Here is a 15000-nt window from a genome sequence, read left to right as displayed (position 1 = left end):
AGAACAATAAGAAGAAGAAGAAGAAGAATTAAAGCTGCAAGCAGCGATGAACGGGCCCTCGCACTCACGTCCACCGCCCCCCATAAGCATATCAGAAATGACACCACCCACGACTCTCTATGTCAAACCATTAAAAAGTTATAGCAGAAAAAAGGGACAACCAATCAGAAGAAGGGGCGGGGCTAATTAAGGCCAACGAAGCTTAAGGACTCATTACAGAGTCCCATGACACCACCCACGACTCTCTATGTGAAACCATTCAAAAGTTATGGCAGAGAAAAGTATTCTAGGGGGCGCTGTTGAGCCGTTAGGCCACGCCCATTAATGCAAACCATGAAATATCAAATGTATCGCCAGGCCTGGCTTGCATGCAACATTTGGTGACTTTTGGAGAACTATCAAATATGGACCAATCAGATGAAGGGGGGGCGCGCCTTTTGGCGTCTAGCGTCGCCACGGTAACACTTTTGAAAGAGAAAAGTAATGTGCGTCGTCACAGTACAGAGACGAACATTTTGATGTAAAAAAAAACACAAAAAATGGTAGGCTTGAACTCTCGACCTCTGGCACCAAAGACTGCAATAATCTGGCTGAGCTAAGTCTCAGCTATTCCTTTCATTTGACCTACTGGCTTAGGACAGACCAACATAGTGATAAAATGTCTGGAACTTTTTTTTCCTAATTTTTTAAATATTTGTAAGTTATAAATATTAGTAAAACCCTACTATTTTAATTATTACTTTTTCTGTAACCATTCTGCCAAGGTTGTAACCGGGCTGAGCCGGGAATATTTGTGAGGTCACCACATTACAGGGAGCTGATTGGTAAGGGGGCGGGCCCGTCATCACCCTACTCGCCACTGATTGGTCGGGGGGCGGGGCCGTCATCACCCTACTCGCCACTGATTGGTCAGGGGGCGGGGCCGTCATCACCCTACTCGCCACTGATTGCTCGGGGGGCGGGGCCGTCATAACCCTACTCGCCACTGATTGGTCGGGGGGCGGGGCCGTCATCACCCTACTCGCCACTGATTGGTCAGGGGGCGGGGCCGTCATCACCCTACTCGCCACTGATTGGTCGGGGGGCGGGGCCGTCATCACCCTACTCGCCACTGATTGGTCGGGGGGCGGGGCCGTTATCACCCTACTCGCCACTGATTGGTCAGGGGGCGGGGCCGGCAGACGTTTGAATCAGGAAGCGGGAGTCAGCGCGAGAGCGACTGGCGGCTCGCGGCGATTTTATTATAAAAAAGGACAACCAATCAGAAGAAGGGGCGGGGCTAATTCAGGCCAATGAAGGTCAAGGACTCCATAAAGAATCTGATGACACCACCCACGACTCTCTATGTCAAACCATTCAAAAGTTATAGCAGAAAATCGGGACAACCAATCAGAAGAAGGGGCGGGGCTAATTAAGGCCAACGAAGCTCAAGGACTCCATACAGAGTCCCATGACACCACCCACAACTTCCTATGTCAAACCATTCAAAAGTTATGGCAGAGAAAAGTTTTCTAGGGGGCGCTGTTGAGCCGTTAGGCCACGCCCATTAATGCAAACCATGAAATATCAAATTTATTGCCAAGTCTGTCTTGCATGCCAAATTTGGTGACTTTTGGAGAACTATCAAATATGGACCAATCAGATTTCAAAATGGCCGACTTCCTGTTCGGTTTCGGCCATGGCTCCAAGAGACTTTTCTTTAAGTTGCGCCATGATACAGGTGTGTAGCGATTTTCGTGCATGTACATCAAACCGTATTGTGGGGCTTGAGGCACAAAGTTTTCCGGGGGGCGCTGTTGAGCCATTTTGCCACACCCATTAATGCAAACCATGAAATATCAAATTTATCACCAGGCCTGGCTTGCGTGCCAAATTTGGTGCCTTTTGGGGAACTATCAAATATGGACCAATCAGATGAAGGGGGGGTGCGCTTGTTGGCGTCTAGCGTCGCCACGGTAACACTTTTGAAAGAGAAAAGTAATGCGTGTAGTCGCAGGATGGAGACGCACATTTTGATGTATAACACACCTGGGTGCACGTTACGGTTCGGGCCGTATTAATTCTCGAAGGAATGGCATAAATTGCTCCAAAATTACGCGATTAATTCAGAATGTTCAAAATGGCCGACTTCCTGTTCGGTTTCGGCCACGGCGCCAAGAGACTTTTCTTTAAGTTGTGTACTGATACAGGTGTGTAGCGATTTTCGTTCATGTACGTCAAAGCGTATTATGGGGCTTGAGGCGTAAAGTTTTTTCTGTCTGAACCAATCAGATGAAGGGTGGGCACGCTTTTTGGTGTCTAGCGTCGCCACGGTAACGCTTTTGAAAGAGAAAAGTAATGCGTGGTGTCGGAGGACGGAGACGCACATTTTGATGTATAACACACTTGGGGGCACGTTACGGTTCGGGCCGTATTAACTGCCGAAGGAAGGCATAAATTTCGCCAAAATGACACGATTAATTCAAAATGGCCGACTTCCTGTTCGGTTTCTCGACATGACGCCCAGAGACTTTTCTTTAAGTCGCGCCATGATACAGGTCTGTACCGATTTTCGTGCATGTACGACAAACCGCATTGTGGGGCTTGAGGCACAAAGTTTTCAAGGGGGCGCTGTTGAGCCATTTTGCCACGCCCATTAATGCAAACCATTAAATATCAAATTTTTCGCCAGGCCTGACTTGCATGCAAAATTTGGTGACTTTTTGGGCACGTTTAGGGGGGCAAAAAGGCCTTCCTTTTGTCAGAACAATAAGAAGAAGAAGAAGAATAATTCCTGCAATTACAATAGGGCCTTCGCACTGCAAGTGCTCGGGCCCTAATAATTCCTACAGATACAATAGGGCCTTCGCACTGAAGGTGCTCGGGCCCTAATAATAAAAATTCCTGCAAATACAATAGGGCCTTCGCACTGCAAGTGCTCGGGCCCTAAAAATTCCTGCAAATACAATAGGGCCTTCGCTCTGAAGGTGCTCGGGCCCTAATAAAAACTCACATGATCAGTGACATGTGATCTTTGTCTTGCAGTTCATGAACAACATAGATTTAAATATTCTGCCACCATAATTTCAATTTTACTTAATTGTTGGTGAAAACAAAAAAGCAAATGAATAATCTCACATTGTGTACATGTTAATTTATTTTTAACTTATTTTATCTAAGTCGTTTTCCTCGTGTTCCTAAGTTTTCATTCTGCTTTTACCAGCAGTTTAGTTGTTTCTTGGACGAGCATTCACCAAGCAGTTCTTTAATAGGTACTGTATTCAATTTTTTTTTTAACTAACTTTCGGCCTGAACTTACAAATCAAAGACTACATGTAAAACCCTGATCGGGAAAACACGCACAAAGGGACAGCGCGTGGAAGTGAGTTAAAAACTGCTGGATATGACAGAATGATGTGGGTTAAAGGTTACCAAACCAGAGCAAGAAGAGCACAGTGAAACGAGACACACAGAAGCTCTGCCTCCCTCAGCATCTGTGTATTTGTCTGTGCTACACAGATAGCCACCTGATGCTCTTTGATCCACAGTAGCAGAATTAACAGAGGAATTTACTAATCAACTGTTGCTGAACGGCAGGCATCAGAATAATTGTCCTTTTCCACCTAAAACTTGGAAAAATCTTTAAATATTCTTAGTTATCTGCAACCATATCATCCTGCTGTAGCTGCTTGTGGACTTCACTAAGCTACGATGGAGAAACTATAAGTGAATGTTAATACAGCGATGATTGTCAGATAGTCTGAGACATGGGTCTTGCAGGGCGAGCCACTAACTGCAGCGCTGAAGGACCACAGATGCATGTGTGGCTTTCATCAAAATAACTGAGGGTAGAGCATTGGTATTCTGGTTACGTCTGTCTATTCTAGGTATTTTGTCAGCGCACCACACTGCAAGCGCAGTGCACCAACCTGCCGTCTGTCTTCTGGCGCCTTCAGGAACAAAGCATTGATGAGAGCGATGGCGTAGGTCTGCATCTCCTGATTTGACCTGAAGAAACATCCAGCAGGGCGACAACCAGTTAGAAGCATCTCGTTCCACAAAACATACGTGCTAACAGCGACTCCATATACATCACATAACAATTCTTCTCAGTGACATCCTTTGTTACAGCTTTTGTTTTGGCTGTACGCTCACTCCAAACATCCCATAAAAAGACCAAAACCACCTATGAGTTTGTCTTAACATGTACTGCTGTAGTATTTAATTCCTTATAGAATAAATGTATCTTAAAAGGCTCTATTGCTGTCCAGTAACTATGAAAAGTTCAAAACGGTGAAAGCAATCCCACATCTATATACTTTCCTGCTCCTGGTTAAAACTATCGCATTGGGTGCGAAAACTCACTCTTTGTGTCTTTTCTAGATTTTTAATTCTTGAACATGAACAACTGGGATTTGATCATGAGGCATTAACAATGTAAAGCAACAGGAACATATTAAGAATCCACCTTTCTCACAGTTCATTTTGGTCTTTCAATGTGATTTGAGGCCATCTTTACATCTTGAACTCGTTCACCATTTAAAGGTTCACTGAAGCGAACACAAGCTAAAAGCTACTATATTATTTCTAAAGTCTCCCTGTTCTGTAATTCCCCTCCTTCTCTCAGTTTCAGAGCGCAGGAAGCCCCTGTGCATGAGTGTGTGCTCACACTTGCAGGTGCCCGATGAGCTGTCCCACGGTGATTTCCTGGGCCACTCGATGGTAGAGGCTGTGGCTGTTCAGGACCATGCTCTCCAGGATGGCCAGGGATCGCTGCAGGATGGACACGTCCACCATCGGCTGGTTCACGTAGGCCGCGATCTGAGTCACGGCACAGAAGAGAACGAGACAACACTGAATTTGTAATGTCAGCTGTGTATTTCCTTGATAATTTGATTTGTATCAAAGTGTTTTAGTAAAAACAGAGCAGACTTGGGGCCCTGGGTAGCTCAGTGGGTTGAGCGGGCGCCATTTGTAGAGGCTATAGTCCTCGTGCATAGGGCTGGGGATCGATTCAAATGTCAAGAATCGTTTCGATTCCGATTCTTAAGATTCAGAATCGATTATCAAGATTTGATTCGATCCGATTCGTTTCGATTCCGATATTGATTTGGGTTAGTGTTATTAAAACTGTTTTTTGAGCTGCTGCATGAATTATATGACTGTAGTTATGCAAAATATTACTACTAGTATTATATTGAGATTCAACAGCAAGTATTGCAGCTAATGATGCTGTAAGGACCAATCAGCTCCCAGAATGCTGATAGAACTGCTTTCAGAAACATCATGTGGGTCAGAATTACCAAACAGATCCAGGGCAGCAAACAGAGTCGTATGAAATCGGTTTTATTTTTTCCCACATTCCGTTTTTTTATTTGTTCCATTTTCTGCCTATTTTGGTTTTTAATTTTTGAGCATTTGGTTTTTAGCATTTTTTGCAAATGTAACCCCAAGACAGTATATAAAGTAATGAAATATAGACAATGTATGCAATTATAACCTAACACTACCTTTAAACATACTTAAAGGCAAAAACATTAAAGGCAACCAGTTATTCTCGTGTCCAACAAAACATTCCTTTTTTGGGGATAAACAAAAAAATTATCAAAAGTTGTAATTTAATGATGAAAAAAAAAGAAAAGAAGAAAAAAGAAAAAATCGATCTTTAGACATATGAATCGATTTTTAGGAATTAATATGAGAATTGATTTAGAATTGGGAAATCGATTTTTTCAACACAGGCCTACTCGTGCAGGCAGCGCAGGTTCGAGTCCCCGCCTGTCGCTCTATACAGCAATCAGCTACCCATTTCCTGTCTACCTACTTTATCAATAAAGGCTATTAGTGCCACAAAAACCTTTAAACAGAGCAGACTTTTAAAACGCAGAAATTAAAAAGCTGACAACTTAAACTCGAGTAGAATCCGGCTTCAACATAACTAGGGAAAGTTTAAAGAAAAAGCAGAGTTCTGTTAGTTTACTGTGTGACTGTCAAGGCTGCGCAGAGGTTTTCAGAGGAAAACTATTCACACAAACAGTGAAGGAGCTCTGAATAACGTTGCTAGGCAACAACTCCCACACATTTCTGGCATTTGAGAAGAAAGGGAAGTCAAACAATTAAAACAAAAAAAAAACATGAATTTAAATGAATAAAAATACAAAACTTCACATTCTTAATAGAGGAAATATCAGCAGCTTTTGTGTTTTATAAATTAGTTTTTGGAGGAGGAGGTACCTGTTTGATGAAGGAGAGGGAGATAAGGTCCCAGGACACAATGCCATGATCCATCAGCTCCAGGAAGGCCGTGAGAGTGAAGGCCAACATTTCCCCGAAGCTTAAGAAAGAAAACAATACCCGTGCAAGGATATTTAAACATTTGTTTGTGTTTCAAGGTAGTAACAGGTACTTACAAATAAGTTCATGTCAGATTTAACATCTTTAACTGCTTCTAACTAAACCACTGGGTGAAGTCCAGCTCGGGAGAGAGAAACAAAGCTAGGCCTCACTGGGTGCCGCTCTCCACAAGGCGGGCCAGTGTCCCAATGCCCTCCATGTTGATGAACTCGGTGGCAAAGGTCGGGTCCGCAGACAGCTTGGCGAGCTCTTTCAGAGCCTCAAGCCGAGCGTCTATAACGTGGGACTGGATCCTCTCCAGGAGCTGACGAGCAGCACGAGCCTGTCGGAGATGGAAAAAAAATAATAATAATAATAATAATTACTGTCAACAAAGTTCACCTCCTCCATCCAACAACTGAACTTATTGTGATCTCATCACAGTTCAGTGTTAGTCCAGAAAAAGGGACAACTCTAAGACATAAAGAGCAATTGGATTCGGAGGCTTAAGTCAGCACACAAAGAACCCACTACAGTGACCGTGAAATTGTTTTTTAAACAATGATGCATGTTCACAGCAAATAGTTCAGCTCAGCTTGTGTTTGTTGGCCCCATTAAGCTAGAACTTTGAAAGATACCACTTTCAGATACCGAGAATGTATTTTACCTGCAAACATTCATCAGTCAGGCGGCACTTTGCAGCACTTTTGGTGTTTTTGTGGTAAAGGTCTGACATGCAATCTCAGTGTATTTCAGAGCAGGGTGGGACTGTGGGAGAGTGGGCAGATTATCGTACATTAGCAGTGAGCTGAAAGCTAAACCTAATAAGCATTAGCCCCTCTTATCCTTTTAAAAGCAGAGCTGTGGCCTCTGTTACATCAGAGCAGCTTCATTAAGTAGTTTAGACCAACATGTCTGAAAAGAAAAAGTCTGTTTATTTCAATCAATATTTTGAAATGCAGAAAAAGTCTACAAACTCTGGTGATAAGTATTTTGTTGTGGCTTGAATGTATCAAAAAAGGGAAAGTATAAACCAGTGAAGCACAGAATAATTAGGTAACGTGTGCATTGTTTTTAATTTACACTACAACTGAGGTAATTGTCTTTGGAGCCAAAGAGAAACTATTACAGGTCACCACAGAGCTTCAATCTATATACATCTAAATAACATCAACCAGGCCAGAAACCTGGGTGTAGTGATAGACTCTGAACTAAATTTGGAAAAATACATCAAGGCAATAACAGTCAGCCTACTATCACCTTAAGAATATATCAAGGTTAAAAGATCTGATGTCTCAGCAGGACCTGGAAAACAAGTCCATGCATTCATCTTTAGTAGCTTGATTATTGTAACATTCAGCTTCTATGCTCCACATGTCTGGAACAAACTCCCAGAAAGACTCAGATCAGCTGAAAAACACTCAGTTTATTTAAGTCCAGGTTGAAGACTCACCTGTTTTCAGCTGCATTTAAATAAAAATGTAAATCTGCACTGGTACTTTTAAGCTTGAGTTTAAAAACTTGATCCTATTTTAACTGATTTTATCTATTGGTCTTATTTCTTTCTTTTTTGTTTATTTTTTTAAAATTATCTTTTTTATTTCTACTATGTGATGTTTTAATGTCTCTGTAAAGCACTTTGAATCACCCTGTTGTTGAATTGGGCTATACAAATAAACTGAGCTTGCATTACAAATTGAACACTTTGTTACAAAAAATAAGACTACCGGTACTAGAGATGCGTGCAAATAAAAAAAGATGACTTACAGGGGAAATTGCTAACCGAAGGATGGTCCCATTCTCGATGTCACCACGTGTCTGCGAGGAAAAAAGGGAGACTTAGGTTCAACATGAATTTGGTGCATCTCCAACATGAAGTAAGAAGGAAGACGAGGAAACTCACCTGCTCGGTGATGTAAAGCTGAGGACCGTCTGCATAACGCAGAGCAAACTGCTCTGAGCCCGACAAAGACCAGCTGAGCACACAAACACAGACAAGGTTTGCTAACAACAGATATTCTTCGGAAACACGTGATTGTACAACGATATAACGCAGCATAATCCAGCATGTAGGGACAGAAGGCCGAGCAAAGACGGAAAGCTCCCACCAACAATTGTATCTACACAAGTGGTAAAACTTTGCGGATGTGGAAAACAGATATTCAGTGGGTGTTAAAAGTAAAGTACAAAGGATTTTCTGTTTCAAACAGCTGAAAGATAACGTCCTGTTAGGAGGTGGGTGAGTGAGTGGGTGAGATAAAATGTAAAATACTCCACGTTGAAGCACAAGAACATAAAGCACATGAGTGCAAAAAAAAAGCCACTGGATAGGGCTGCCGGGCTGTGCAGTGGCTCCCAGTGATTACAAAAATAACGCAATTGAGAAAAACAATATTGAATGACCAGATATTGAATGAGACCGGCGCTTCAGGCGCAGACTTCACTTGGCCATGGATGAGTGATTCCAAAGTAATACTGAGGTCAAAAAACCTTTAAGGTAATGTTGGAGCAGCTCTACGAGCATTTGCTCCAGTGGCTTGAATAATTCTTGTCTGGTCTGAATCAGATTTCGTCCACAGTGGAAATGTCAACATTTTTCTGTCAAGACTGATAAATGTATGGCGACTTTAAAGTCAGAGGATAATCATTTTAAATCAGTGTGAGCAACTCTACTGATCTTGATAATTATCTGATTATCTGGGAACATCCAAAATACTCCAGAACAAAACTTATGGCAATCTTAACTAAGCTACACACTAAACAGAAATAAAACATCTCACATGTATTAAGTAAAATACTGAGTAAGACCAACGACCAAAACATTTTGTGTGTTTTTTTGACAATATTTTCTGATTTTCATGGACAGGTTAAATCATCTTACAGATGCTGAAAAAGTGTGGGATGTTCTACTTACCCATCACATACTTCACGGATTATGGAGGACAAAGGTCTCTTCTGCAAAGTCAGACACATTGGAAACATGCAAAATTACAGTGAAGATGGGCTGAATTTAAACATAAAACATCACTACTTTATTTACATTTAAATTACAACGACTGGAAGGTATCATAGTTTCTGAATCTCTTCTTACAACCACCATCATAGCTACTATACTTTTCTTTCATTTTCAGATTAATTGAAATGAATGGCATTTAAAATGTTCACTCTTTAAGTTTGAAATTACTTTTTAATGTCAAGCTTAAGGTTATTTGGGGATGCATGCAACATGTTGCACTGATATGCACCTGGTCCATCTCTATGAGCTGCGCGTTGGCACCAGGCCACTCAATGGCAACCTTGACAATGTCAGCTGGTGGAGGCATGGCTGTTTTATGGCTAGAGCCCTGCAGGAAAAAGCATCCATCATTAAAACACTTCTTTTTTTTATCACTGAAGAACATTTACAAATTAGTATTGAAATAAATGTATCAAGAATATTTAATCAACATATCCATAAAAGATGACTCACTCTTTATGAAACCCTAAAAGAGTGAAAAAGGGATTGAATTATTTGCTATCAATCAGACTGATTTTAGACTGACATAACCCAAAGGTGAAGCATCACCTGACAAATAACTCCAGATGGGGTCAGTTGGTTTCACAGCTCTGCTGTCCAAACTCCTGTGTCAGCTCCCCTGTGAACACAGAAACCCACAGTCTTGTCATGCAAGTGAAAGAATAAAAAAAACCCTGCCCAAAAGCTCACTTAGTTTCATTGCTTCATTCTCCCTCCTATGAACTGAATCTGCCAGAGAACAGATCAATAAGCATGACTGTTTTACAAAAACACCCACACTCACAATCACATAAATAACTCTGCAGAGTCGAGCTTCCCTCATACTGGACTCTGGCTCTGCAGAACGTTGTTGTTCTTCACATATCTGCATGTGAGCGTCTACACATAACGTAAGTGTCGAAATTTAGCATGTGCACGTGCACTCATGCTTAATAAAGCTTTTTTAACATTTGAAGATCCTGTATTTCTAGTAGTGCCTGGTTTGACTCTTCTGGGACAAGTCTGTGCAGCAACATGACAGAGGGTAAGGAGGAGGAGGAAGAAGAGGAGGAGGACACATGCAGTCCACGAGTATAAAATACACATTTTTCTGTTCACTTTAAAGATGTGCTGTAAATTTAGGGAAGATGAACAACTTTATATTACTTTGTTTTATTGTAATATAACAAATAACTGTAAAAAATAATCAATTTGATTCCTTATAACTGCAAGTTAAAATTATGTTTACATCTATTGAATGCAAGATAACAGTTAATGAAGCACATTATTTTTTTTGAAAACATGGACACTGCATCCTCGAATCTAAAGAGGACAGGGGCCACCCAGTTGGCTGTCAGTGGTCAGTTAATGAGTCTGGGGGTGCGTTAGCGGCCCTGGAACAGGCAGCTTTCTTATCTGGAAAGGAAACATCACTGCTGAAATCTATAAACAAGTTTTAGAGCAAGATATGTTCCAATTTGGACACCATCTATTGTAGGGAAGTTCCTACTTCTTTCAGCAAGACAATATTAAACCAAATACTCCAACCATTACATCAGCATGGCTTCGTAGTAGAAGAGTCTGGGTGCTGAACGCCAACTGAAAACATTCGGTGCCTCATGAAATGAAGAACACATTAAAAAACACCCAGACCTGATGAGCAGTTGATTTTGTGAGGTTTTAGTCTTAGAAACGTTCTTACGTTTCACTATTGATGGTCTCACCTTTACAGCAAATATCACTGCATTTATATTTACCAAACGTATTTCACAATATGCTAAAAAGCACAGTAGGGACTAGTCTTCGGCATCAAAATGAGAATCCTCCAACACAGACAAAGGATGAAAATCTGGCTGACCAGACTCCGGAGCCGTTTGAAGGCCGTGTTTTAAAAGAAAATTACACTGCTGTTCTCCAAATGGCTCTCTGGATCTAGGGTGCTTGCAGATTTAAAAAAAAAACATAATTTTGCATGGCTTTCATCTCCATATTAAAAAAAAAACAAAACAAAAAAAATATATATATATATCAAGCTGTTGTACTATGAATAATAAGACTCCCATAATATTCAACACATAATAACGCATATGCAGCAAATGCTCTTAACATCAGTGCAGCAGAAGATGCTGGCTCCAAACTGCCACTTAAATTCAGATTCCAACAAGCCATCTGATGGAGAGACTGAACCACCTCCAGACCATTCGTCACATGACACACAAATGTGTCATCTCTGCACTGCTCAGATGCTCTGGCACTAATCTACATTTTTCAGCATGGCATATATATAAGAGGTATCTTTAAGATGCTGCAAGTATGACTGCTGATGTTTTCAATGATTCATGACAATAACTGAATAAGAGATGAACTGCTAAGGTAAAACAAGACAAACATTTGTCTTTTGTTGTTTTTAATAACTTATGCATTTACAATTACTAATAGCTGCTTTAATTAAAAACTGTATGTATAAAGTTGTAATTTTAGACCAACCTCTTGACAAACTATATGATTTATCTCACCATGGGATGACTTCAGTGTTACCACAAAAACAGAGATTCTGGGTTCAAAGATTTAACAGGGTTGTACCCAATTTGTGCATGTGAAAAACAAAATCCCACCTAAAGTATGCACTGAAGGCTTTTGTTAAATGTCTTATGTGATTTTGATGTTAAATTAAATACATCTAACTCTGTTTTTCCCCTCATATTTATTTTCTTTGTAGCTCTATAATTTAAGCTTCTGTGATGCAAGAACATTTTTAATTCATTCCAGTATCATTTGTCTGTTAAAATGCCAGATTATCCTTGCTGTTTATCCATCCAATGAGCAGGCTAACAAAAAAAACATCTGTTGGGGTAAAATTAAGCACACTTCAAATAAAGCAAAGTAAACCTTCATGAGCAGCCACAGTAGGAAGCTCAAAGGCATTATTATAAGTGTTTTGTGTGTGTGTGTATATGTATATTTATTTATATATATATTGTTGTTTTTTTTTTTTGACTGAGCATTTTTTTTATGTTTTTATTTATCCAGCAAGCAGAGTAGTTTTTTTTAATGTAATTTATTTATTTATTCTGAGTCGTGCTGCTGTGACAAATGAATTTCCCCTTGGGGATGAATAAAAAATATATAAAAAAAGATATAAATATATACAACACAGTACAGACCAAAAGTTCACCTCCTCATTCAAACAAATGGGGAAGTGTGTCCAAACGTTTGGTCCGTACTGTATGTACAGGACTGTCTCCGAAAATTTGAATATTGTGATAAAGTCCTTTATTTTCTGTAATGCAAAAATGCCATACATTCTGGATTCATTACAAATCAACTGAAATATTGCAAGCCTTTTATTATTTTAATATTGCTGATCATGGTTTACAGCTTAAGAAAACTAAAATATCCTATCTCAAAAAATTAGAATATTCTGGGAATCTTAATCTTAAACTGTAAGCCATAATCAGTTATATTAAAATAATAAAAGGCTTGCAATATTTCAGTTGATTTGCAATGAATCCAGAATGTATGAATTTTTTTTAATTGCATTACAGAAAATAAAGAACTTTATCACAATATTCGAATTTTCTGAGACAGTCCTGTATATGTACAGAAACTCAGTAGTTATGAAGATAAATATCAATATAAGCCAATCACATACAGTTTTAAGACTTTGTAGACTTTGTATCACTTTAGGTTTGAGTGGGGGGGGGGGGGGGGTAAAAACATCCACTGCCGCGTTTCTACCCAACTTCAAAACGATGAGGAGTGTTTTCTGCGAACAGGGACGTGATTTGGCTGCGGATGGAGGAGGAGTTGTCCATCGAGGTCACTCCGCCACGCCGCGCCGTGGCGGCCGTATCCTAGCAACAGCTGCTCAGGTCCTCCAGCACCAACACAGTGGCCTCAACTCTAAAGGCTGATTTATGGTTCCGCGTTACACCGACGCAGATCTTACGGCGTATGTTACGCAGCGCCGCATACCCTACACCGTAGCCCTACGCCGTATGATCTGCGTCGATTTAACGCGGAACCATAATCCAGACTTAAAGACTTGTTTTCTCTCCAACCAGCTGCTTTTCACTGCGACCCGGATGTCTCTGACGCCATTTTAGTCATCTTTTTTCCCACATGTGGTTAGGATATGCACCCCAAGATCGATGAAATGAAGAAATTCATTCACAAGCAGAAACTGTTATGTACACAAGTTTCATGATTCCTAGTTGGCGAGTTGGGCATGCGCAGTGGCGCCCCCTGTGGTCATAGGTCTTAGAATCAGCTACTCATAACAATCATTACATTCATTGTTTTATTTTCAACACATAAAAAGATTGTATCAAAATAATCCTAGAGAGCGATAACTTATCTTTCATGTGCTGAGATAGTTTGCTGCTTCAATTAACATTTTAGCTCATCACAAAGACCATTTTTTATTCATTTTTTCCCTTAAAACCGGTTTAAATAAGTTCAGTTTGTTAATAAATAATTAATGAATCAGTACTGGATCTATAGTTGCTCCCAGACTCATGCAGCAGAGGCTGTAACCTTGTGCTCTATGGAGAAATTTCATTCACAACTCATTACAATCCCGGATAATGACAAACCAGCCGACACAGCCATTAATACAAACAATATGTCGCTAATCTTTGTCTAAAAGTGGCACTTCGAGTCAAACAGTGACAGACGGTAACGTTATTCCTCAAAAGACGGCTAGCGTCCCTCAAGGCTGATTTATGGTTTCGCGTTACACTAACGCAGAGCCTACGGCGTAGGCTGTGCGTTGCTGTAGACCGTACGGCGCGCGTCGCCGCGTACCCTACGCCGTCGATTTAACGCGGGACCATAACTCAGGCTTCAGTCATCCATTGGAGCCTGGTCTCGTCCTTCCCTCCATTGCAGCAGGATGCAGCCCGACTCTCCAACAGGGGTTGGTGATGCTTTCCAGCTTCAGTGTGTTTTTCGAAACGCTTACTAATCGTTCAGTGGCATTACTTGGTGCTACTCACCCCGTGTTTGCGCCATCCGGCCCCGTAGTCGGTTTACCTTGTGTCCCCAGTGCCAGACTTGTGGAAAGGAGACACGACTCCACGCCTTGTAGGCGGGACACGATTCAACTGTCACCATCTGCAAATGAAGCCGACCCTTCCTCTGCACACAATTCCCCTCAAACGCTTTCTGGTACGAAACTATATGATTCACCTCTTGTTTAATTCGCAGTTTGTAGAGGTGCACCTACAGAGAGTACCGTTGACTGATGTTTGCATTGCTTATTAGACAGTAATGAGGAAACAGTGATCACTGTTGCTCTGGGATGTAAAGCATAAGATCAATGCACAAAAACTGAAAATGAGCAGGGAAAAAAAATCGATAGGCAGAATGCAAAATTATAATCTAACAATATAAAGTCTTGGCACTAAACCAAAGGAGCCACTAAAAAAACACTAAACCAAAAGGAGTGCTTTAGGAAGCACTGGAAAATTACACTGCAAAAACTCTAAATCTTAACATTTGTCTTATTTCTAGTTAAAATGTCCCATTTTTAGTAAAAAATAAATAAAAAAAAATCTCATTACACTTAAAACAAGACTCATCACTGGGAAAAAATACAACAATTTTCACCTGTTTCAAGTAGATTTTCACTTAAAATAAGTAGAAAAATCTGCCAGTGGAACAAGATTTTTTTGCTTGTAATGAGAAGATAA

The 15000-nt window shown here is 40.7% G+C and overlaps 1 protein-coding gene across 3 annotated transcripts in view; it reads right to left on the bottom strand.

Moving 5' to 3' along the window:
* The window catches only part of elmo2 (engulfment and cell motility 2), a 34336-nt gene extending 19918 nt beyond the window's left edge, over positions 1-14418 (bottom strand). The window contains exons 1-11 of one of the 3 annotated variants that reach the window (XM_061727633.1): positions 14305-14418; positions 9878-9947; positions 9782-9794; positions 9558-9656; positions 9227-9267; positions 8216-8288; positions 8080-8130; positions 6486-6655; positions 6214-6313; positions 4649-4800; positions 3909-3987 (exon numbers count right to left, since the gene is read on the bottom strand). In XM_061727633.1, the coding sequence (XP_061583617.1) occupies positions 3909-3987; positions 4649-4800; positions 6214-6313; positions 6486-6655; positions 8080-8130; positions 8216-8288; positions 9227-9267; positions 9558-9635 (744 nt within the window). In that variant the 5' untranslated portion in view covers positions 9636-9656; positions 9782-9794; positions 9878-9947; positions 14305-14418. The remainder of the gene's footprint in view (positions 1-3908; positions 3988-4648; positions 4801-6213; positions 6314-6485; positions 6656-8079; positions 8131-8215; positions 8289-9226; positions 9268-9557; positions 9657-9781; positions 9795-9877; positions 9948-14304) is intronic. The other 2 variants (XM_061727631.1, XM_061727634.1) reach the window with 2 other exon arrangements.
* Positions 14419-15000: the final 582 nt, after the last annotated feature.

The sequence above is a fragment of the Cololabis saira genome, chromosome 8, assembly GCF_033807715.1.
Source record: "Cololabis saira isolate AMF1-May2022 chromosome 8, fColSai1.1, whole genome shotgun sequence".
Lineage (NCBI taxonomy): Eukaryota > Metazoa > Chordata > Actinopteri > Beloniformes > Belonidae > Cololabis > Cololabis saira.
The sequence above is the reverse complement of the archived record's forward strand: the minus strand, read 5'-3'. Positions and strand labels throughout refer to the sequence as shown.